This window comes from Macaca mulatta, chromosome 14, assembly GCF_049350105.2.
Source record: "Macaca mulatta isolate MMU2019108-1 chromosome 14, T2T-MMU8v2.0, whole genome shotgun sequence".
Taxonomy (NCBI): domain Eukaryota; kingdom Metazoa; phylum Chordata; class Mammalia; order Primates; family Cercopithecidae; genus Macaca; species Macaca mulatta.
The window spans coordinates 89,309,675-89,335,012 of NC_133419.1; the positions used below are offsets into that span (position 1 = coordinate 89,309,675).

Sequence of the window (25,338 nt, forward strand, 5' to 3'; positions counted from 1 at the left end):
AAGTGTTTATTTGGAACTGGAGAGATGAGAACCCAGGATCATGACAGGACAATATAAGAAGAAGAAAATACATAAATTGATAAAGACAAAAATACAAAATGTTATTTCTAAATAGTAAAATAACAAACCAATCCCATAAAAAGTGTAGAAAAGGATACTTGTTATCACAATTATTACACACCAGTGATTTAAAAATTTTAGTGAATGTAATAAATCAAGAAAATAATATCACCAGTATAAGGATGGGAGATAAATTGAGTCAGATATTTTGTGTTAATAAAATTATTGTGCATCTATAAAATCCAAAACTTCTGGAGAAAACTACAAATATTAAATAAGAATTTTGAATTATGCAAACATCAAGTGGCTTTTCTCATTATTAGCAACAAATAGAAATCAAAAATATACAAAATTATAAAGGGTGGTAATAATTCAAGAAAACACAAAATATTTATAAAGCAATCTGTCTTTATGGCAGAATGTAAAAATCTGAATAAAAGGCCTTCTCTTTTTTGTTAGAATATTTAATATCATTAAAATTTCAGCCCTCTAAATATTATTATTTAAACATTTAATTTTATAATTAGAAAAATAATCTGAAAAAATTCTTAAAGACCAACAATATTTAAGAGAAAAACAAAATTAGTATATGAAAACTAAAAATGATTAGAGTGGCATGACTTACAAGTATTAAGTATAATAGAAAAACAGTGTAATCAAAACACTATGTTGGCCAGTCTTGGTGGTTCATGCCTATAATTCCCAAACTTTGGGAGGCCAAGGCAGGCAGATCATTTGAGGCCAGGAGTCCGAGACCAGCCTGGCCAATGTGGCAAAACCCTGTCTCTACTAAAAATACACAACTTGGCGGGTTGCAGTAGCACATGCTTGTATTCCCGGCTGTTAGGGAGGCTGAGGCAGGAGAATTGCTTGAACCTGGGAGGTGGAGGTTGCAGTGAGCTGAGATTGCGCCACTGCACTCCAGCCTCGGCAACAAGTGAGACTTGGTCTCAAAAACAAACAAACAAACAAACAAGCAAACATCCACTTACTATGCTGCTACAAAAGAAAAGATAAATAAAACAATGGTACCAAAGAGAGTATCTAAAATGATACAATAGTATACAGAAAATATATAATTTAAAATATGCACAATTTTAATGAGATGTGAAGAAATGTTATTTCAGTGGGAAATAATTTTTTATTTACTAAATAATGCAGGCACATCTGATCATCTGTCTCAAAGAAAAGAATACTGGACCTCTCACTGCACAGATTTTAATTTAAAAAAATGTAGTTGGATTAAATGAATAAAGGTACAAAATAAGAAAACAAAACTTTGCCAGTTTTCAGAGAAATTTTTTGGATCAAAAAGGGGAGTGAAGAAGCTATAAAATAACTTTTAAATATGTATTTGATTATGTACAGGCAAAAAATGGCAAATTTAGCATAATCAGAATCCTAGAACCAAAGTATACATTGAGGGGAAATCTGTATGTCAATGATTATAAAGCCAAAGGGAAATGTGAGGAAAAGAATGTCCATATTCACATTGGTTACCTGGGAAGAAAGTAAGAAGAGACAGGAAGAAGGGAGAGGAGAAGGTAGACAAAAGGAAAAACAAACAAAACCACAAAAACAAAAAGAGATAATGGAAAGAAAAATACAAAAGAGATAATGGAAAAATTAAAAATATATATGCACTAGCATAATGTCTACTTATATTAATGCTACATGTTAATAAGGATGAATGGACACATTGCAAAGCATCAAAGAGGAAAAGGCAAATGAAAACAAAGATTTGATTTGGGGATTGGATTTTGGAAAGTATTCTTCTGGAATTCTGTTACAGCAATATAGTATCTGTAAAAATATATTTCAAATAAAAGTAAGAGAGACAGGCTTCAAAATGGTTGACTGGAGGTATCTGGTACTTACCCCCTCCACAAAACAAAAACAAAACTAAAAAAACTCTAAGCAAATGAATAATCATACTTTGAATGAATTGCCTTAGAAAGAATGCGGGAATTCAACAGAGGAGTAACAGAAAACACCTAAGGCAGAAAGGAGAGGGAAGTGAGACAGCCTTCTCTGCCAGGAGCCAGGAGAGACTTCCCAATGTGGGGAAAAAGTAAGTGAGTGACCCCTAATGGTCCATATCCCCACCACGGATTCCTACAATACTTACCAGAGCCATTCCATCCACACTGGCTGTGAGACTAACAGAGAGAGCTACCTGGAAACAGCTCTGACAGCATGGCTCCAGAAAGGGAGGTCACGCTGTGTATTCATCCGTTTTTACACTGCTGATAAAGACATACCCAAGACTGGGCAATTTACAAAAGGAAGTGGTTTAATTGGATTTTACAGTTCCATGCGCCTGGGGAGACCTCACAATCATGAAGGTAGGCAAGGAAGAGCAAGTGACATCTCACATGGATGACAGCAGGCAAAGAGAGAGCTTGTGCAGGAAAACTCCCCATTATAATAACCATCAGATCTCATGAGACTTATTATCATGAGAACAGCATGGGAAAGACCTTCCCCCCATGATTCAATTACCTCCCACTGGGTCCATCCCACAACACGTGGGAATTCAAGATGAGATCTGGGTGGGGACACAGCCAAACCATATCGCGCTGGATCCCACATACACCTCAAGCTCTAAACAACTACAGTGAGACACCATTTTGAGAGTCCAGTCACCACCAGTCTGTATCCTGCGTCTCCTTATTCCTGGAGTAAAACTGACATCCCCTGCTCACAGATGGACGCTGCTGTCAGATGCTGTAGCCAATGCTAAAGTACAAGCCATTGGCAGCAACCCCAACTGCCACAAGTAGCAGGGCCATCACGCATTTAAAAGTGCCATGAAGAAAGGTTATCTCACAGCTACCACTTGGAGGTAAAGCTTGAACTCCCAGCCTCCTGCCTATGGCTTCTGCCACTGAAAGTAACTCCACCATTCCCAGAAGCAGAGCCACAGTGCAGCCACTGCCTCCCTAACCAAGCATTCTGCCAGGAGTCTGAGCATCACTCAACTCATGCCTACCACAGCCAGCATCAGCATGTACCTCTGTGGTACCTGAGGACAGTCACACCCCATTCAAGTATCCCTCCCCCAGTGCCTGAGCATGCCACATGGCATCTGGGGGTTTGGAGATCACTCTGCCCCATCTACCACCTCTCATGGTGCTGAGGATGAGTCCACCAAAATTGCCACTACCACCACAGCTGGCATCTGTCCACACACACCAACTGTGGGCGCGCTATTGCAGCCACTGACAACACCAACTTGGACTGCTTGGGATCCAAAGGATTGTTCTGCCACTGCTACTCCCATCACCAACACCACACCCACTGCTCAGGGACCTGAGGACCTGCCCACCTGCCCAGTGCAAAGCTGCCACTACCAGCACCTGGGCAAGCTGCCTGGAGGCCAAAGAATCAGCTAGCCTGAGCCCGTTAACATTGGTGCCAGTGAATGCTGTGCTTGGTGAGAACCAGGCACATTTAGCCTGCCATTGCCACCACTGGGGCCTGAGGACTATCTCAGTGGATGTTCCTGTCTCCAGCAAAATATCACTACAGCCTTCACTACCAATTGTACCCTAAGCTACCAAGGAAATCACAGACTATCCTGACACTGCCTATACCCAAAAAATCATACAGAGACTACACTGCTGTACACACTCAGAGCCAAAGTGCCCCACCCGATCAGTACCACAGATACTAAATAATTTGTAGATGACATGATCTTACATATCTAGAAGAATTTAAAGACTATACCCAAAACCTTGTAGATCTGATACATTCAGTAAAGTTGCAGGATACAAAATTAAAACTAAAATACCAGTAGCATTTCTATACATCAATAATTAACTGGCTGAGAAGAAAATAAAGAAGGCAATCCCAGTTACACTGGCTATAAAAAAATAAAATATCTAGAAGTATACTTAGCCAAGGAAGTGAAAGACCTTTACATAGAAAACTACAAAATTCTGATGAAAGAAATTTAAGAGAACTTAATTGAATATGGAGACATCACATATTCATAGATTGAAAGAATGAACATTGTTACAATGACCATACTGCTCAAAGCAATTTACAGATTCCATGTAATTCCTATGAAAATACCAATAATATTCTTCACAGGAAAAGAAAAAGGAAATCTTAAAATTTTTATGGAATCAAAAAAGTGTCTGAAAAACCAAAGCAATCCTAAGTAATAACAACAAAGCTGGAGACATCACACTATCTGACTTTAACATATATTACAAGAATATAGTGACCAAAACAATATGGCATGTTATGAAAAATGGTAATAGACCTATGGAACAGAATAGAGAACCCAGAAATAAATCCATGTGTTTTATATCCAAATGATTTCTGGGAAAGGTGTGAAGAATATTAATTGAGGAAAGAACATCCTTTTCAATAAATAGTGCTGGGAATACTGGATATCCATATGCAGAAGAAAGAAACAGGACTCCTATCTCTCATGATATACAAAAATCATCTTAAAATGGATTAAAGACTCAAAGTAAGACCCCAAACTATAAAAGTACTAAAAGAAAACATACAGGAAACACTTAAAGATATTGGTGTAGGCAAAGATTTTATAGCTAAGACCTAAAAAGCACAGACAACAAAAACAAAAATAAACAAACAGGATTGTTTTAAACTAAAAAGCTTCTGCATAGTGAAGAAAATAATCAACACAGTGAAGAGATAACCTGTTGAATGGAAGAAAATATTTGCACAATGTTTCATCTGACAAGACAGTAACATTCAGCATATACAAGGAACTTAACAGCTAAAAAACAACAACAACAACAACAACAAAAATGAACTCCCACCCCCATCCCCGCCAAAAAAATACAAATAATTGCATGAAAAAGTGAGCAAAAGTCATGAATAGACATTTCTCAAAGACGTATAAATGGCTGACAGGTACATGAAGGAATGCTCCACATCAATAAGCACCAGGGAAATGTAAGTCAAAACCACAGTGAGGTCTCATCATCCCAGTTAGAATGGCTATTATTAAAAAGACAAAAAATAAAAGGTGCCAGCCAGGATGCAAAGAAAAGGAAACTCTTATACAATGTTGGTAAAAAATGTAAATTTATACAGACGCTATGGAAAACAGCATAAAGGTTTCTCAAAAAAGAAAAAATGAAACTATCGTATGATCCAGCAATTCCAATACTAGGTATGTATATGAAGAAAAGGAAATCAGTAGATCAAAGAGATATCTGCACTTCCAAGTTTATTACAGCACTATTCACAAAAGCAAGATATGAAATAAATCGAAGTATCCATCAGTGGATTAATTGATAAGAAATGTGGTATATATAAACACAATGAAATACTATTAGGGCATAACAAATAATGAAATCATTTCATTTTTAGCAACATGGATGAAACTGGTATTCATTATGTTAAGTTAAATAAGCCAGGCACAGAAAGACAAATATCACATGTTCTCACTCATATATGTGGGACCAAGAAAAAAAGGTTTTCACATGGAAGTAGATACCTGAGGCTGAGAAGGGTGTGTACATGGTTAGAGCATAAATAAGAGAGGTTTGTTAATGGGTGCAAACATACAATTAGATAGAAGAAAAACATTCTAATGTTTGTTAGCTAAGTAGATTATCATTAACAAAAATATATTGTTTGTTCTAAAATAGCTATAAGCAAGAACTTAGAATGTTCCCAACACATAGAAATGATAAATACTTGAGGTGATGGGTACCTTAAATACCTTAACCCTAACATGATCATTACACATTCTATGACTGTAAAAAAAAAAAATCATGCATACCCCATAAATACATACAAATATGTACCCATGACAAAAGCAATTTAAAAAATCACTTTTTGTAAAAAAACAAAATTGCCAAATTTTTTTTAAAGTAAAATTAAGTAAGAAAACAGATTTTGGTGTGTACAAAAAGGTAAATTGAGAGAATCTCTATAACTCATCTTAAAGCATAAAGACTTGCATTCATGTTTTGATAAGCTATTTAAAAACAATAAAGCTTTAAAATATTCTTAACTAATGACCGAATAATATCTAATCAATATTCACTTTATTAGCTGGCAAGTCTAATAATATGAAGTCAGAGTACTGAAGAAACTAAATGTGTTTTCCCTGACTTTGTAAGGAAATAAAACCTATGAAGGCTTCCTTTAAAACAGCACAGACATGTGTCCAAGAATGTATCTGGTCTTCCTTGTCTCATCACTTTACTAACAATTTGACTTTTTCTATTGCAAGTGATTGATTAGTTGAATGCATGTTTAAAGCCTCATAGAAAGTGCTAATTTCTTCAGATGTGTTTTGCAAAGGCCAGAAATTCACCATTCTGTAAGAAAAGTTATGAAATAGACCTGTCATAAACTCATGGAATGGGTGTCCTAGGGAGTAACCCCTGTTCTCCACCAGGAGACTTTTAGCTGGCTTCCTTGCAGAGAAACATAAACATTTAGTCTGCTTTTTCACTTTTAGGTTTGAAAATCCTGCCTTTTACTTAGTCTGACTGTAGTTAAAGAAAATCGTTTTTCTCTGTCTCTATAACTGCCAATTTGTTTTTCTTTCCCCTGCAGTTTCAGCCATTCTAAAATACCTATAATATGTTAGGTATGAAAGGTATGAAGATTTATAAACCTTTACCCACACTTTCAAGGAGCTTATATTCTAGTGTAAGAGGAAAAAGAAGAAAACAGGAAAATAAAAGTGAAAAGTCACAGGGATTTTTTAAGGAGTCTGTGGAAGTCCTACTGCAGTTCAGGATGTCTTCCAAACTGCCGGGAAATGTCTCACTTGATAAACCTGATATATAAACCTGAGTATATAGGTAAAAGAACGGAAGTAATTCCAGAGAGAAAATAGTGTAAGTTACACTGTAAGCTAGACATGTTCAGAGAATTGTAAGCATTTTGAGATAGAATAGGTGAAGACATAGCAGTTGGAAGGTGCAGAAGTGCGTCAGTTCTGATATTTGGCTGGTATGCATCAGCATGAATTAACCCATTGGTTATGACTTGCATTTGTTTTGATTGGATCCACATCTTACTAGTTGTTAAATATTTTAAATCTCACCTCTGGGTATAATAGGAAGAGATTGGCAGATTTTAGGCCATGTAGTACATGCCAAATTATGGAGTGGAATATGATGGCAAAGGGGAGTCAACTAAGATCATTTTGCAGAAGGATGACACAATTAAATTTGTTTTACAGAAAAAACAACTCTGAGGAAAGTGGGGACGATGGGATGAGGAAAAAAAGAAAAGAAGCATTTTTAATCCATATTATTGAAACAATTTAGCAAATGAGAGGTGTAAAAATAACTGTATTAAAAAGACTAATATTTATACCCAAAGAGTACCTTTCTTATTAAACTTAGCACATTCTTTTATTTTAGGTAAAATTAAATCACTTAGGGTTGAATGAGGAGGTAGTTCAAATGCACTGCCTGTGGCAACTGCTTTGAATATTATGTTCCAGGATGCTGAAGTCAAAGAAAGCTCCTTTGTTCTGGGTCTCCTCCCCATTGAGAATCAGGGCATTCAAGCCTGTACCCTCAACTCCAACAAACACTCCTAAGACTCTCTGATCTCATAACCCATCAGAAGCCCTTAAACCTCAAGAAGAATTGAAAAAAAGGTGGAGTTTATGTGCAAAACATGACTACTTTTGAATAATATTGAAAACTTAACCTTAATACTGCTATGTATACAAGCATATTCATCTTCACAGATGAAAAAACTCTGGATCAGGTAGCAAACCTCTCCTGTAAAGGGTCAGATGTTAAATATTTCAGGCTCTGTGGGACATATGATTTCTATTAAAACTGTTCAGTTCTGCAATTATAGCCCCAAGGCAGCCATAGACATTATGTCAATGAATGCAACTGTGTTTCAATGAAACTATCTTACAAAAATAGAATTCAGCTGATGGGCCTCACTCAGTTAATCAGTCACTGTTTTTAGTATGATTTATCACAATGCCCACCAACTAATAGAAATAGACACATGTATATATGTGTATATAAATGTGTGTGTGTATATATATATGTATGATAGTTCACATCTTCTGTTAATTCTACCAAATCATGTCAATCTTCTAGAAAATGGGCTAGGTGTGGTGGCTCATGCCTGTAATCTCAGCACTTTGGGAAGCTGAGGTCACTTGAAGTCAGGAGTTTGAACCAACCTGGCCAAAATGGCAAAACCCCATCTCTACTAAAAAATATACAAAAATTAACTGGGCATGGTGGTGCCTGCCTGTAATCACAGCTACTTGGGAGGCTAAGGATGAAGAATTGCTTCAAGCCAGGAGACAGAGACTGCAGTGACTTGACATACTGCCACTGCACTCCAGCTTGAGTGACAGAGTAAGACTCTGTCTCAAAAAAAAAAAAAATAAATAAATAAATAAAAGAAATCTAGAAAACAATAAAGAGCAAATGTTTTTGACCTGAGTTCAGCACAGAATAATACTGTTTGTCTTTGATTGTCCACAGATGTTTACACACACTTATAAAGCAACTTCAAACTTTCCTGTTTACTAAAAACTAAAGTTTCATCAAAAAGTTTAGTTTCCTGGGAAAATGAAAGTGCAGTTTGAATAGTCCATCTAATTATTAAATTTTTTTGATTACAGAAAGTATAATTGCTTCTGGTTTCTTAACCTTATTTTTTTAAAAAAAGAAACATTTTCAGAATCATCTTTAATTCCATATTTTCCTTTGTTTAAATTCTCTCTCTTGAAAATAGAGAAAGATATATTATCTTATACTGTAAGGGCAAAATTTATTACTGAAATTGAGGATTATCCAAGATCCAGAGATGGTTTTCCAGAATGGTTTAGGATACAGGTTGCCTTCTAATATTCTCACTGCCATTTATTGCCTGTGGGACCTTGAGCAAATTAGTTGTCTCTCTGTGTCTCGGTTTCTTCAGCTATAAAATGAAGTGAATAATAATAGCTTACAAATAGAATTGCTATAAAAAGTCAATAAATTAATACATGAAGATCAACCACTTAGAACAGTGCTTGCTAAATAAAGATCACACTATAAAAAGTGATTATTATCATCAACATTTTAAAAATATTTATCTAAACAAATGTTCGCAGTGCAGTCAATCTCAAAGCCACCAGGACACTTTGAGATGCAGATTACTTTAAAGCACAAGCTCTAGTATTAGAAGAGAGCTTCAAAGTCCTGGGTTGGTTTCATCCTGGACATAGGAATGCTTCTTCATCCAATAACATCAAAGGCCTCTATTCATTTTCAGTTGTCAGACCTACAGCACCTCCCAAGGCAACTGCTATTATTTAAATTTCAGCTGTTTATCTAGCAAGCAGAGTTGCCTTTAAAGACATAAGTAATGTCGCCCGGGCGCGGTGACTCATGACTGTAATTCCAGCACTTTGGGAGGCCGAGGCGGGTGGATCACGAGGTCAGAAGGTCGAGACCAACCTGGCTAACATGGTGAAACCCCTACTACTAAAAATACAAAAAAATAGCCGGGTGCCTGTAGTCCCAGCTACTCAGGAGGCTCAGGCAGGAGAATAGCATGAACCTAGTAGGCGGAGCTTGTAGTGAGCTGAGATTGCGCCACTGCACTCCAGCCTGGGCGACAGAGTGAGACTCCGTCTCAAAAAAAAAAAAAAAAAAAAAAAAAAAAAAAAAAGACAAGTAACGTCTCTGAGTTTCAGATTCTTCATCTGTAAAGTTAGGTTAATATTATTCACTTCAGAAGGGACTTGTGAAAAATAAAAGAAATATCTCATTCTTTACATTTTAATAGGGGTGTTTGAGGGGGACTTTTATGCTCCAGGAGGGAAAAGCATTGAAGGTAAACACACAGCTTCATTCCACCATCTTCCTACTATCTCTTCTGGGGATAGTGACTCACCTGTCTGGTGAAACTGGAAAAGGAGTTGAGTGTGTATGACTCCATCTCTTCTTTTTATGGAGCAGTCTGTTCTCTGAACCTAAGAGTTTTTCTCTTGTCCTTCTGAAAGCTATCTATTAAAGCAGGCAAGTCCTGTGATTGTGCAGCCCTGTCTGTGACTGTGGGGATGGAGAAGAATATTTGGTCACAGATCAAAGATTTGGTTTTCATTTAGCTAATATATACTAACTCCATGACTTCTTGCTGGTATTTAATTTGAGAAAAGGGCTATTGTTTAATGAACCTTTAAATCCCTAACAGTGAGAATTTAATATAATACTTTATGTGACTCTACAGTTACAAATGTTAAATTTGGTCTTATTTTACAAATATCTTGCATTACAGTTTAATGAAATCTTTCTCTTTTCATTGTTTATAACAGATGGAGTAATATCTTTAAAAAATAATAAATGAAACCACTTATTAGCAGTATAGTTTTCCTGGTTTCCAATCTCAACTGTTTCTCAACCCACTGTCAACACCCCTTATGCTCCACACACACACATATACACACACAAACTTCCTTCTCCACTTGCCTCCAAATGTAGGAAGAAAGGCCATCAAGTGATTTTTCTATTTCTAAACATTTAAGCTGTATATGCCCCAACACATTTTTAAATTTCAGTTCTGGTTCTGTAGTACATCTTCTCAGTTGGTTTCCTCTACCTGGACTTTAAATGCCACCAATTCCCACATTTTTATGAATTTTATACTATTCATAACCCACTTTTCATTCATTAAATTACCTATCCTACCTGGATACCAAAATTAACCAATTAAATAAACAACTGACCTTTCATGCAAGATACAGATACTATATATCATAAATTTTAAAAATCTAAAAATTATAAAGCTTGGTATTGTCTGAAGATCATAAAGTCCAAATTAAATGACAAGAGTAAAATATTTTCAACATATTCCAATGAGCTACCTTCCTTAATTTATAAAGGTTTTAGAAATCAATAAGGAGGCCGGGCACGATGGCTCACGCCTGTAATCCCAGCACTTTGGGAGACCAAGACGGGCGGATCACGAGGTCAGGAGATTGAGATCATCCTGGCTAACACGGTGAAATCCCTTCTCTACTAAGAATACAAAAAAAAAAAAAAAAAAAAAAAAAAAATTAGCTGGGCGTGGTGGTGGGCACCTATAGTCCCAGCTACTTGGGAGGCTGAGGCAGGAGAATGGCGTGAACCCGGAAGGCGGAGCTTGCAGTGAGCCAAAATCGCGCCACTGCACTCCAGCCTGGGCAACAGAAAGAGACTCTGTCTCAAAAAAAAAAAAAAAAAAAAAAAAATCAATAAGGAAAACTAAACAATGATTTTAGTACATGGATACGTAGCTTTTAGGACATAGAGATACATGTCACTTGACATACGAAAATATTTACTATCTTACTCTTAATTTTAAAACTACAAATTAAAACATTATGATGTAATTTTCATTCATAATATTATCAAATAGCAAATGATTTAATAATACCATGAGTCGACATAGAAATACAAGTGCTTTTCACTATACATTTTGTTCACCATTTAAATTATTTTTCATGATCATAAATTACATCTTTGGCGATAAATAAAACGTTAATGTTAAAAAATCTCTCTTTACCTTATTTTCACTTAAAATATACAGTCAGTCCTTGAACAATGCAGGAGTTAGAGGCGACATCATGCTACACAGTCAAATATCTACATATAACTTTGTGGTTTTTTTGAGACGGAGTCTTACTCTGTTGCCCAGGCTGGCGTGCAGTAGCCGGATCTCAGCTCACTGCAAGCTCCGCCTCCAGGGTTTATGCCATTCTCCTGCCTCAGCCTCCTGCTAGCTGGGACTACTACTAGAGGCGCCTGCCACTTCGCCTGGCTAGTTTTTTGTATTTTTTAGTAGAGACAGGGTTTCACCGTGTTAGCCAGGATGGTCTCAATCTCCTGACCTTGTGATCTGCCCATCTCGGCCTCCCAAAGTGCTGGGATTACAGGCTTGAGCCACTGTGCCTGGCCTAACTTTTGACTCTCCTAAATCTTAACTACTAATGACCTACTGTTGACCCAAATCCTTACAAATAACATAATCAGTTGATTAACACATATTTGTGTATGTTGTATGCATTATATACCGTATTCTTATAATAAAGTAAGCAAGATGAAGAAATGTTATCAAGAAACTCATAGGGAAGAAAAATATATATTTACTATTCATGAAGTAGATGTGGATCGTCATAAAGGTTTTCATCCTAATTGTCTTCACACTGTAGGCTGATGGGGAAGAAGAAGGGAAGGGGTTGGTCTTGCTGTTTCAGGGGTGGCAGTGGCAGAAGAAGTGGATGAGATGGGAGACAGGAGAGGCAAGCACATTTGGTTTAACTTAACACATTAAAGGAAATGCATTGTAATTTCTGCCTTTTTTTTTCTTTTCCATTTCTCTAAAAATGTTTCTGTACAGTACCAAGCCTTCTTCCACTATTAACTTTAATTTCAATGCCTGTATCATAGAAAGGACTATGTCATAAAATAAGTCAAAAGCTGTCTTGAATAACTGAAATCTTCCTGCCAGAGTATGTAATGTCAATTTGCTTTCTGACACTACTTCAACATCATCTTCCTCCTCATCTGGCACTGGTCCAAAAGCACTCATCTCCATCAAAATCATCTTCTGTTAATTCTGGTAGTGTGATGTCTGTTAGCTCTTGAATTTCTCCAAGATCCATATTCTGAAACCCTTCACTCCCACCTTTTTTTTCCATACCCATGATCTCATGATTTCCTTAACTGGCTCTATCATAAATATTGTGAAGTGATACACAACATCTGGAAACAGTTTTCTTCAGCAGGAATTTATTGTATCAGGCTTGATGGCTTTCAGGGCTTTTTTCCATAACAACAATTGTATCTTCAGTGGTATAATTTTTCCAGACTTTCATGATGTTGTCTCTGTTTGGATACTCTTCAAACCATTGATGATACTTTCCATAGAGTACTCTGTGTAATGAGCTTTTATGGTCCTTATGACCCCTAATCTAGAGGCTGAATTAGAGACTTTGTGTCTAGGGGCAAGTAGATATTTCCATGTTGAACTCATGAGGTTCTGGGCGGTAAGGGGCATTGTTCAATAGCAAAGGAACTTTATAAGGCAGTCCTTACAAGCCAGGTACTTCATGACTTCAGGGACAAAGTGCTGATGGAACCTATCAAGGAAAATAGTTCTCAATGTCCAGGTCTTCTTGTACAACCAAAAGACTGGTAGCTGATGCTCATCTTTTCCCTTCAATGCTAGGAGATGAGCAACTTTGTAGATAAGAGAAGTCATGATCATAATAAACCTGACTGTATTTATCACAATACAGAAGGGTTAGCTTATTCCTTCCTAGTGTTCACTTCTCTTCTTTACTAATACATATTCTTTGTGGTGTTTTTCTGTACAGAATAGAGCACTTTGACACACATTAAAAACCTGTTCCAGCAAATGTTCCTTCTCCTCAGTGGTTTTCTTAATGGTGTTTTGGAACTTGTCTGCTGCTGCTTGGGCAACAGAAGCTGTCTTTCTCATTATCTTGACAATTTTTAAGCCAAATATCTTTGTAAAATTATCAAACCATCTTTTGCTAGCATTAAATTCTCTAGCTTTAGATCCTTCACCTTCCTTTTGAGTAAGTCATCATTTAATGACTGCTTTATCTTGAATAATATTAGACTCTATATGTATGCCTTTATTATACTCAATCCTGCACCTACATAAAAGCTGCATTTTCAAAATTACATAAAAAGGTATTTCCCCAGAACAGTGAGGTTTTCACACCTGCTGGTGTAACCACAGGGATGGTTTCATACATTTCCTTTTTTTTTCATTACATTGGTCTTTCCTTATGCTGGATTTGTTTATTTTGAAATGAAGGGCATCTGCAGCTGCAGATTTCAATATACAGTACATATTAAGCAATTCAACTTTTTCTTGTGATATCATGACTTTTCTCTTCTTCTTGGGAGTACTTCCAGCATCACTACTGACACTTTGGTTCCCATGGTGTTATTTAAGGTTCACAGTATTGCATGAGACACGATAAAAAAAAATGCAATAACCAGGAACAATAGCTTTTTACTGTGATGTGTGATTTACTGCTGAAATGAACTGTTCACAGGGAGATGATTAGCCTCAAACTGTGATTTAAGCAGATACTCACAATACTTGAAATCATTGCAATATCAATAGGAGGTGGCTTTGAAATTATTACAGTAGTACAACATGTACTACAGTTAATTTTATGTAGTTATGATTTAATAGTAAATCTTTACTTTGTTTCCTCTTAATCAGGAATGGCTCATAAGTGTGCACAAACATTTTGATAAATTTTAACTTTTTATAATAGATTGGTGTAGATTTTATGGTAGTAAATGATAAAATAGTATATGTAAATATTATATTCATTTATGACACATATTTTCTTATTTTTAAAAAATAATCCTAGGCAACATAGTTTGTCTGTGAGTTTGTCCAAATTATTGCAAATCTCAAAAATAAATTTCAACATATCAATTGAAAAAAAAATCTGTATATGGAGACCTGCACAGTTCAAACTCATGTTGTTCAAGGGTGAACTGTAGATTTCATTCTTCATTCCTTATTACTTCAACTTACCAAAATACTGGCTTATATGTCATGGGTTCATTTTTTCACCTTCTACTCAGTTCTTAGCCACTCCTTTGTTAATCTGCTTTTATTAATCTATTCAGCCATGCCTTGTTAAATTGCCAATTCTCTCCACCTCAATAAATCCAAATGGCCATTTCAGTATTATCTTCACTTGATCTCCTAAATTCAGTTGACCCTGTGGTCTTGCCTGTAAATACTCTCTTCCATCGGCTTGGATGACACAACACTCTTGGTTTCCCGTCTACATCTCTGGATTTGCCTGTTCCTGTCTCTGATTTAGAATTCATCTTTTTCTTTTCTTCTTCAACCTAAATGCTGAGGTCCCTCAAAGATAATTTTTTAGAATTCCTCTCTTAATTTTAACAAATACGTCCTTGATTTGATAGTATCCTGATGATTCTCTCAGTTCTATTTACAGCCTGTATGTCTCTTCTGAGCTCCCAACTTACATATTCTCCTACCTAGTAGACTACTTTTATCTTTGAAATGTACCTGGACTCTGGATTAACAAAATGTGGCACATATACACCATGGAATACTATGAAACCATAAAAAATTGTGAGTTCATGTCCTTTGTAGTGACATGGATGAAGCTGGAAACCATCATTCTCAGCAAACTATCACAAGGACAGAAAACCAAATACTGCATGTTCCCACTCATAGGTGGGAACTGAACAATGAGAACACTTGGACACAGGAAGGGGAACATCACACACTGGGGCCTGTTGTGAGGTGTCGGGAGGGGGCAGGGATATCATTAGGAGATATGCCTAATGTAAATGATGAGTTAATGGGTGCAGCACACCAACATGGCACATGTATACATATGTAACAAACCTGCACGTTGTGCACATGTACCCTAGAACTTAAAGTATAATAATAATAATAAAGAAATGTATCTGAACTCCACTTATCCAAAACTGAACTCATGATCTGCTGTCTACTTCATATCTGACATTTCCCAATGACCTCAGTAAAGGTACTATCATTCCTATTGTTAACTTTTATCCTATACTACAAATTGATGACATTGAATGACCCAGTGGAACAAAATTATGGACATGCCTTTTTAATGCACTTGATTTTATTGTAACTCCGCAGATACTGCATTTTCTAGAAATTGAAGGTTTGTTGGCAACTCTGTCCTATACATTTATTGGCACTATTTTTCCAATGGCATGGTCTCATTTTGTGTAATTTTGTTAATTCTTGCAATATTTCAAACTTTTTCATTATTATTATATCTGTTATGGTGATCTGCAATCAGTGATCTTTTTTGCTTGTATTATTATTTCAATTTACATGATAATTATATACATTTATGACATAAAGTGTGATATTTCCATAAATGTATACAATATATAAGGATCAAATCAGGGTAATAAACGTATCCATCACTTCAGACATTTATTATCTATGCGTTAGGAACATGCTACTGTTGTAATTGGTTTGGGGAATCACAAACTGTGCCCATATAAGACAGTAATGAGGGTAGTATGTTCTGATGGTCCCACCCACTGGCTGTACTTCTGTCTCTCTCCCTCTCCGTAGGCCTCCCTATCCCTAAAGACACAACAATATAGAAATTAGGCTAATCAATAGCCCTAAAATGGCTAAATGCTCAAGTGAAAGGAAGAATTGTAAGTCTCTCACTTTAAAAGCTAGAAATGATTATACTTAACGAAGAAGGTATGGTGGAAGCAAATATAGTCCAAAAATTAGGACTGTTGCAAAATCAGCCAAGTTGTGAATATACAGAAATGATAAGAAACAGAAACAGCCTTATTGTTCATATGGAGAAAGTTTTCATGGTCTTGATAGATCAAGTCAGCCACAACATTCTTGTAAACCAAAATTCTAATCAAGAGCAAGACTTCAACTCTCTTTAATCCTATAAAGGCTGAGAGAGGGGAGGAAGCTACAGAAGATGTGTTAAGCTAGCAGAGGTTATTTCATGAGGTTGAAGGAAGGAAATTGTCTCTATAACATAAAAGTGCTGGGTGAAGCAGCAAGTGCAGACTGATAGAGAAACTTCAACAACATATTTTCAATGTAGACCAAACAGCCTTTTTTTTTTTTTTTTAATGGAAGAAGATGCCATCTAACACTTTCTCAGCTAGAGAGGAGAAGTTAAGGCCTTGCTTCAAATTGTCAAAGGACAGGCTAACTCTTCTATGAGTAGATAATAAAACTGGTGACTTGAAGTAGAAGCCAATACTCATTTCCATTCTGAGAAGACTAGGAAACTTATGAATTATGCTAAATTTATGACTGTTTTCTAAAAATGAAAAAGCAAAGCCTGGGTGACAACACATCTCTTTACAGCATGGTTTACTGAATATTTTAAGTTTACTTTTGAGAATTGCTACTCATATATACACACACATACACACACACACACACACAAATCCTTTCAAAGTACTACTGCTAATAATTGACAATGTGCCCGGCCAGCCAAGAGGTCTGATAGAGACATACATGGAGTTTAATGTTGCTTACATGCCTACTAACACAATATCCACTCTGCAGAATATGAATCAACAAGTAATTTTGACTTTCATGTCTTATTATTTCTAAAATGCATTTCATAAGGCATAATTGTCATAGGTGGTAATACCTCGGACAGATATGAGCAAAGCAAGTTGGAAACCTTCTGGAAAGGATTCACCATTCTAGGTGTCATTAAGACCATTCATGAGTCATGGGAGAAGCTCAAAGTATCAACAACAGGAGTTTAGAAGTGATTCCAACCCTCATGGATGACTTGGAGGTGTTCCAGTACTTCCAGTCAAGGAAGTAACTGAAGATGTAGTGGAAAGAGCAGGAGAACTAGAATTAGAAAGTGAGTATAAAGATGGGACTGAACTCCTACAATCTCATGATAAATCTTAAATGGATGAGGAGTTGCTTCTTATAGATCAGCAAAGAAAGTGGTTTCTTGAGGTGAAATATACTCTGGTGAAGTTGCTATCACATTGTTGAAAAGACAACAAAGAATTTGGACTGTTACCTAAACTTAGTAGATAAAGCAGTGACAGAATTTGAAAGGACTGACTCTAATTTTAAGAGCAATTCTAATGCGGGTAAAATGCCATCAAACAACATTTCATGCTACAGATAAATACCACTTCCTTTTGTGAAAGGAACATTCATTTGATGTGGCAAACTTCATTGTTGTCTTATTTTAAGAAATTGCCACAGCCACCGCCACCTTCAGCAATTGCCACCCTAATCAGTCAGCAGATACCAACATCGAGGCAAGACCCTCAACTAGCACAAAGAATCTAACCCACTGAAGGCCCAGATGACCGCTTGCCTTTTTTTTTTTTAGCAATAAAGTATGTTTGAATTAAGTTTTATATATTTTTAGACATAATTCTACTGTGCACTTATTAGGCTACAGTATAGTATAAAGATACTTTTTTTTTTCTTTTTTTGAGACAGAGTCTCGCTCTGTCGCCCAGGCTAGAGTGCAGTGGCAGAGTCTCGGCTCACTGCAACCTGTGCCTCCCGGGTTCACGTCATTCTCCTGCCTCAGCCTCCTGAGTAGCTGGGACTACAGGCACACGCCACCACGCCCGGCTAATTTTTCCCATTTTTAGTAAAGACGGGGTTTCACCGTGTTAGCCAGGATGGTCTTGATCTCTTGACCTCGTGATCCACCTGCCTCTGCCTCTCAAAGTGCTGGGATTACAGGCGTGAGCCACAGCGCCCAGCCCACTTTTTATCTGAATTGGGAAATAAAAAAATTTGTATGATTTTTATTGTGATATTGTTTTATTGTGGTGGTCTGAAGTCAAACCCACATTTTCTCCAAGGAATGCCTGCATACTTGTATGAAAATGACTTAATTTGAAATAGACATTCTAGCTACATATAAAGATAAAGAATAATATCTACCTCTGCAGAATAGCTACTAAGATAGTTTGACTAGAAAAACTGTAATTTCATTGGCAGAGTTATTTCTCACAGTAAGGTCTTATCATTTCCATTTTGAAAAATATTGATGTAGATTGACCTCTCACTAAGAAATGCTACTTATAATCCCCAAGTACTTTTGAAAGTTAAGTACATGTCCTTTTTGTGGCTTTGTAATAGTCATCGCATTAAAAAATGGAAATTCTCCAATTATTCAAATAAAGTTAATTATAGATCAAATAAAACTATCTTTCAGTAGTTAATTTGCTAAAAACTAGTTCTTGTTTCCAAGTCTTATTTAAATGTCTAACTTTTAAATAATATATTTCAAGTAATTCTCTCCCAGATCCAGAACTAAGACAGTATATTCATTCTAGAAAATAAGCCCCTTATGAAATGCCATTACTGTTCAGATTATTGATCTCAGCCAGGTGTCAGAGCCAAAGTGTTTAGCAAGACTATTTCAGCGACCTGAACAGGATATTTTTATTTGCAATGAGACAGCAGATTACCCACAGCTCAAACGGAAAGAAAGACCTAGTGGCCAGGTCTGTATCATTCAAACATTCTATCCATGTGCAGCACAGATGGTGAGATGTGTTGATGGATGAAGTTGTCTCAGCAGCAGAGTTGCCTTAGTCCTGCCAAGCACCTAAGTTGAATGACCTATTAAACATGGTTGACCTAAGGCAGTTGGAGAAATTTATAAGTAAATACAGCTATTAAATGTGGACCTTCTAGTAGGCTCTAAATATAGCCTTTTATTTTTTTTACACATAGCTTTTACTTCTAGTTCCTAAAGCCATTCATTCAAGTTTGATTTGGGGAAGAGAAGGAGAAAAAAGAGAGGTTTGCAGAATATATGTAAATAAAATAACACTAGAATGCTGAAAGAAGTTACAGGGTGAACTAAATAAAAATTTTAAGGAGGTAACATTGATATAAAATACTAATTAAAATTAAAATTTGAATTATCTACAATTTTAAAAAAATAAACCCAGGTTCTATGTAGAACCTGGGGTTTGCTATCAAATAATAACTTTCCCTCTGTTTCTACTCTATAGAAGACAAATTAGTAGAAAAGAACACTGGATTATAAGTTATGGTAGTTGGGTAATTGGTGACCTTAAGCACATCATCCAAATTTTGGAGGTATCAGTTTCCTCATTTGTAAAATTAGAGTTAGTAGATGTAAACTTTTTCTTACAACTATTAACTTTTGCTTTTCTGTTCCGTTTCACACATCAATATTTACTGAGTCTTACTTAGAGCTCTTGTGTATAAAATACAATAGTACTTAATATTTAGGTTGTTCTTAGATGTGGGATTTTTTCATAACACTTATATGACCCTCTAACTAACTTATCTGTAAGTTTTGTAAGGGCAATAATTATTGTTTCTTTTATTCACTGATTTATTTCAAGCACTTCAATATATACTAAACACTCAACATTTGTCAACTTAATGGTTAAATGAAACAGTACATGTAAAGTGCTTAGCACAGTAATTGGCACAAAGTATTTGATAAATGATCCTATAAATGGTTCTGATAAGTAGTTTATTAACACCCACAGTGCCATCTCACTAAGATAGCTGGAAGAAGTTGGGATATTTCAAAGAGAAGTTGGAGAGTACTGAGGACCACACTATTGTTCCCAAATATTTGAAAGAATATCACATGTTACTTTTAGAGAGGAAAAAAACAAAACAAAACAAAAACAAACAAACAAACAAACAAACAAAAAAAACATGGGCCAAGAGGCAGAAACTACAGGAAGATATTTTTAAAATTTGGAGTAAAGAAGACCTAACAAAACTGCTTAAAAGTGAGATGAATTGATGTTCAAGTAAATGTTGAATTACTACATAACCAGTTAATGGGGGGATAAAAAATCTAACTAAAGGCTATAAATTTAATATTCCATGAATTAAACTATATGGAAAGAACTCTGTGTTTATCATATACAAAATAAATTTTAAAATACACAAAATATAAAATTTTGCAATGCTTCTGGAAATAAAATCATAGATGGACAATGGCAAATATTGTAAAAACCAATCTATTTACTTAGTGTACATGGGATAAAGAACATTTGCTTTTTGGAAAATATACCATATGACTGAAAACAAATGCTGCTAATTTTTCTTACTAATGCTGGCAAATGGAGCAGATAGGAATCATGGAATTCTTTATTCCCTATCAGAAAAACAGAACTACTTAAAGCCAGACTTTTTTCCTTTCTGATCTTTTTACTGCTGTGGTAACACTGCACTTCAGAATACAGTATGATAATATTGGCAGTTGGCATGTCCCTGGGTTGCATAAAACTAACTGATGCATCATTCCTGCCAACTAGGGATGATTTTGACAAAATATATGACATTGATTAAAAAGGAATCTCACTCAATATCATTTTTATTGAAGGATGTGTGGCCTCATACCAAAATAGCCCTATCAATCTACTGCCATCAGATCAGACAGAACAGAATTGAGTACATAAAATGGCTATCATAAAATGTATCCTAGCTGGAGATAAGTCTGATCACAGAAGGACAGTTAAGCATTTGGAAAATGAAGGAAGTACATTTCCCTTAATAAGCCATCAAAAGTTAGTAACAAGTGACTTGGCTCTCTATCTGGGGCAGAAATCCTGAGAAAGATGCAGTGGTTTCTAAACTTTTTGCTGTTCTTCACATTGGCTACCTGTTAATAAAAAGATATACGGTACATAATGTTTTAAAGGTATGCAATGAAGAAGCAGCTTCCCTACCACTTATAACTTCTAGTGTTACCATCTCAGAAGTGCACTTCATTCATACATTCAAAACTATGGTGTTGTCTTACTAGTGATGATAGTTAATTTTATGTGTCTAGTGCCTGGGCTATGGGTGCCCAGACATTTTACCAAACATTATTCTGCCTGTGTCTGTGAGAGTGTTTTGGATGAGATTAATATTTGAAACAGTAGACTGAGTAAAGCAGATTGCCCTCTCTAATATGGATAGACTTCAAACAATCAACTGAAGACCTGAATAGTATTAAAAGGCTAAGAGGTAATGTTTTTTGCCTGACAGCATGATATGGACATTGGTCTTTTTCAGCCTTCAGACTTGGACTGAAACATTGGCTCATCTTGAATTGCAAGCCTACCAGCTTTCAGACTGGAACTTAATATTATCAGCTCTCATGGTTCTAAGACCTTTGGACTTGGATTGGAACACACATTGGCTCTCCTGGGTCTTTAGCTTGCCAAATGCAGATCTTGTGACTTCTCAGCCTCTTTAATCACATGAACCAATTCCTTGTAAATCATATATATACATATATAAATATATACACACACATATATACATATATGCATTTTTTATATATGTATATACTTTTGGTTTTATTTCTCTGGAGAATTTGACTAATACACTGATTCAGCCACAACAACAGGGAATGGGCTGAGTTGTGTCAATCAAGTGAATTATCCAGGTAATTCAAGTCAATCTCTGTGGAAGCTAATATTTTAGTATCTTGTCTAGAAGCAATATAGGTGACCAGGCAAGGTAATGACATTTTTGTGATATAAAATAACAAGCCCATGTTCTAATGCTTTAAAAATGTGCTCTGAAAGCAATTCCTCACTTCTAAATCCCAAATTCTATGATTCTACATTATAAACCAAACTCATGTAGTCATTCTCAAAATCAGTTTTAAAAGCAACTAGGAAAACACCCCGCATTGCCAAGACAATCCTAAGTCAAAAGAACAAAGTTGGAGGCATCACGCTACCTGACTTCAAACTATACTACAAGGCTACAGTAACCAAAACAGCATGGTACTGGTACCAACACAGAGATATAGACCAATGGAACAGAACAAAGCCCTCAGAAATAATACCACACATCTACAGCCATCTGATCTTTGACAAACCTGATAAAAACAAGCCATGGGGAAAGGATTCCCTATTTAATAAATGGTGCTGGGAAAATTGGCTAGCCATAAGTAGAAAGCTGAAACTGGATCCTTTCCTTACTCCTTATACGAAAATTAACTCAAGATGGATTAGAGACTTAAATGTTAGACCTAATACCATAAAAACCCTAGAAGAAAACCTAGGTAATACCATTCAGGACATAGGCATGGGTAAGGACTTCATGTCTAAAACACCAAAAGCAACGGCAGCAAAAGCCATAATTGACAAATGGGATCTTATTAAACTAAAGAGCTTCTGCACAGCAAAAGAAACTACCATCAGAGTGAACAGGCAACTTACAGAGTGGGAGAAAATTTTTGCAATCTACTCATCTGACAAAGGGCTAATATCCAGTACCTATAAAGAACTCAAACAAATTTATGAGAAAAAAACAAACAACCCCATCAAAAAGTGGGCCAAGGATATGAATAGACATTTCTCAAAAGAGGACATGCATACAGCCAACAGGCACATGAAAAAGTGCTCGTCGTCACTGGCCATCAGAGAAATCCAAATCAAAACCACAATGAGATACCATCTCACACCAGTTAGAATGGCAATCATTAAAAAGTCAGGAAACAACAGGTGCTGGAGAGGATGTGGAGAAATAGGAACACTTTTACACTGTTGGTAGGATTGTAAGCTGGCTCAACCATTGTGGAAAACAGTATGGCGAATCCTCAAGGATCTAGAACTAGAAATACCATTTGACCCAGCCATCCCATTACTGGGTATATACCCAAAGGATTATAAATCATGCTGCTATAAAGACACATGCACACGTATGTTTATTGTGGCACTATTCACAATAGCAAAGACTTGGAATCAACCCAAATGTCCATCAGTGACAGACTGGATTAAGAAAATGTGGCACGTATACGCCATGGAATACTATGCAGCCATAAGAAAGGATGAGTTCATGTCCTTTGTAGGGACATGGATGCAGCTGGAAACCATCATTCTCAGCAAACTATTGCAAGAACAGAAAACCAAACACCTCATGTTCTTACTCATAGGTGGGAATTGAACAATGAGATCTGGACTTTTTCAATTGAACAACTGAACCTGGACTCTGGAAGGGGAACATCACACACCGGGGCCTATTTTGGGGAGGGGGTAGAGGGGAGAGATGGCATTGGGAGTTATACCTGATATAAATGATGAGTTGATGGGTGCTGACGAGTTGATGGGTGCAGCACACCAACATGGCACAAGTATACATATGTAACAAACCTGCACGTTGTGCACATGTACCCTAGAACTTAAATAAAAAAAAAATATATGAAAAAAAAAAAGCAACTAGGAGTTTGAGACATGTTTACTTTCCAAGTGAATTACTCAAGGATATAAAAATCCATTTCATTACCTTACAGTCATGTGTTTTAGGACTTACAGATTCATCATCTTCATTTGTTGATTCCTGTTATTATTAATCAGCACATGGTGGGTCTACCTATTTTCCATGATTTTCTCCAGGCACAGGTGCGTTATGAAATTTAAGCTCTATTTCCACTGCACACATTAAGCTTTGAAAGATTTTTTTTTATTGTACACTAAAAGCTACCTTTTGGTGCTGCCAAATTCCTGGTATTAACTCCATGTAAATTTTCTTATTGTCACTCACCTGCCCAGAAGCAGAAATTCTCCCGCTAGACCCAGGCGCCTCATGGCCATCAGCAGACCTCTCACCGTCATACCCTCACAGAAGCAGGCCACCACCCGGGCCTTAGGCAAATGACTTGTGAGCTTCTTCAGCAGCTTATCAAAGCTCTGCTCTCCTGCATTACTGTAGATTTTGTAAGAGTGGGCGATGCAAATCCCTTCCTTCGCTGACATATCTTTGAAGGCTTCCATCCCACTTTCTCCATAGTTGCCTGTGTGAAAACATAGATAAGCAGAGGGATAGTGAAATGAGATTGTTGCATTAATTGGGTGTAATCAGAATGTAGGTGTTAGGAGCATGAAAGTCATGGTGCAGGACTTGGAACCTGAAGAACTGAATTTCAGTTTTTGCTCTTTTGCTGAATTGCTTATTTTGGGCCAATTACAATTGAACCACATTATACATGCATTCATCATTTATATTTTCACTGTGATGGAGAGAATAATATAAAAAGGGTGAGCAATTCATCATCCTTTTATGACTGAAAAACAGCTCTTATTCTAAGTATGAGTTGATGGAGATATGTATCAGCTATTTTTTTTGTTTGCATTCGATCTCACTTCTCTTTGCTTTTCATTGATGATAATTTCATCCTACTGAGATTTTTGTATTTAAAGATATAGTACATATGAGTAATACATGTAGTCTATATAGTATAGATGTTGCCATATAAATGTTTTAAAAAGTATTATACTATATGTAATATTCAGTATATTATATATTTATAATCATGAGAATTTATGGTTTGGTCTTAACTGAAAAACTGAGATCCTTGATTAAGATTTAGTCTTGTCACAGATGAATGTGTAAACTTATGAAAAACGTTTACAGTTTTATCTTATACAAACATGGGGTAGTTATTGATAAGGATGAAAAAGTTCAAAGTCCTTTTCAAAATTTGGAGACTAAGGACTAATGGTAGTCTATTAAACTTAATGGAAAAGGGGATTAATATTGACAGTCAGTTATATGCCAGGACACCAGGACCTTTATATATGTGATCTAATTTAGCACTCACAATAAAATATTGATGTAGATATTATGAGTTCCATTCCATATATAGATCAGAAAACAGATAAAGCAGTTAGGTCCGCATTTACCTGGAGTTACTCTAGCAGTAAGTGGAGGGCTGAACTCCATTCACAGATCTAATAGCATAGGTTCTGCTCCCTC

At 36.1% G+C, this 25,338-nt stretch overlaps 1 protein-coding gene across 2 annotated transcripts in view; it reads right to left on the reverse strand.

Moving 5' to 3' along the window:
* The window catches only part of GRM5 (glutamate metabotropic receptor 5), a 579,984-nt gene that overhangs the window by 334,863 nt on the left and 219,783 nt on the right, over positions 1–25,338 (reverse strand). For both annotated transcript variants that reach the window (XM_015115388.3, XM_015115385.3), the window contains exon 3: positions 24,127–24,376. In XM_015115388.3, the coding sequence (XP_014970874.1) occupies positions 24,127–24,376 (250 nt within the window). The remainder of the gene's footprint in view (positions 1–24,126; positions 24,377–25,338) is intronic.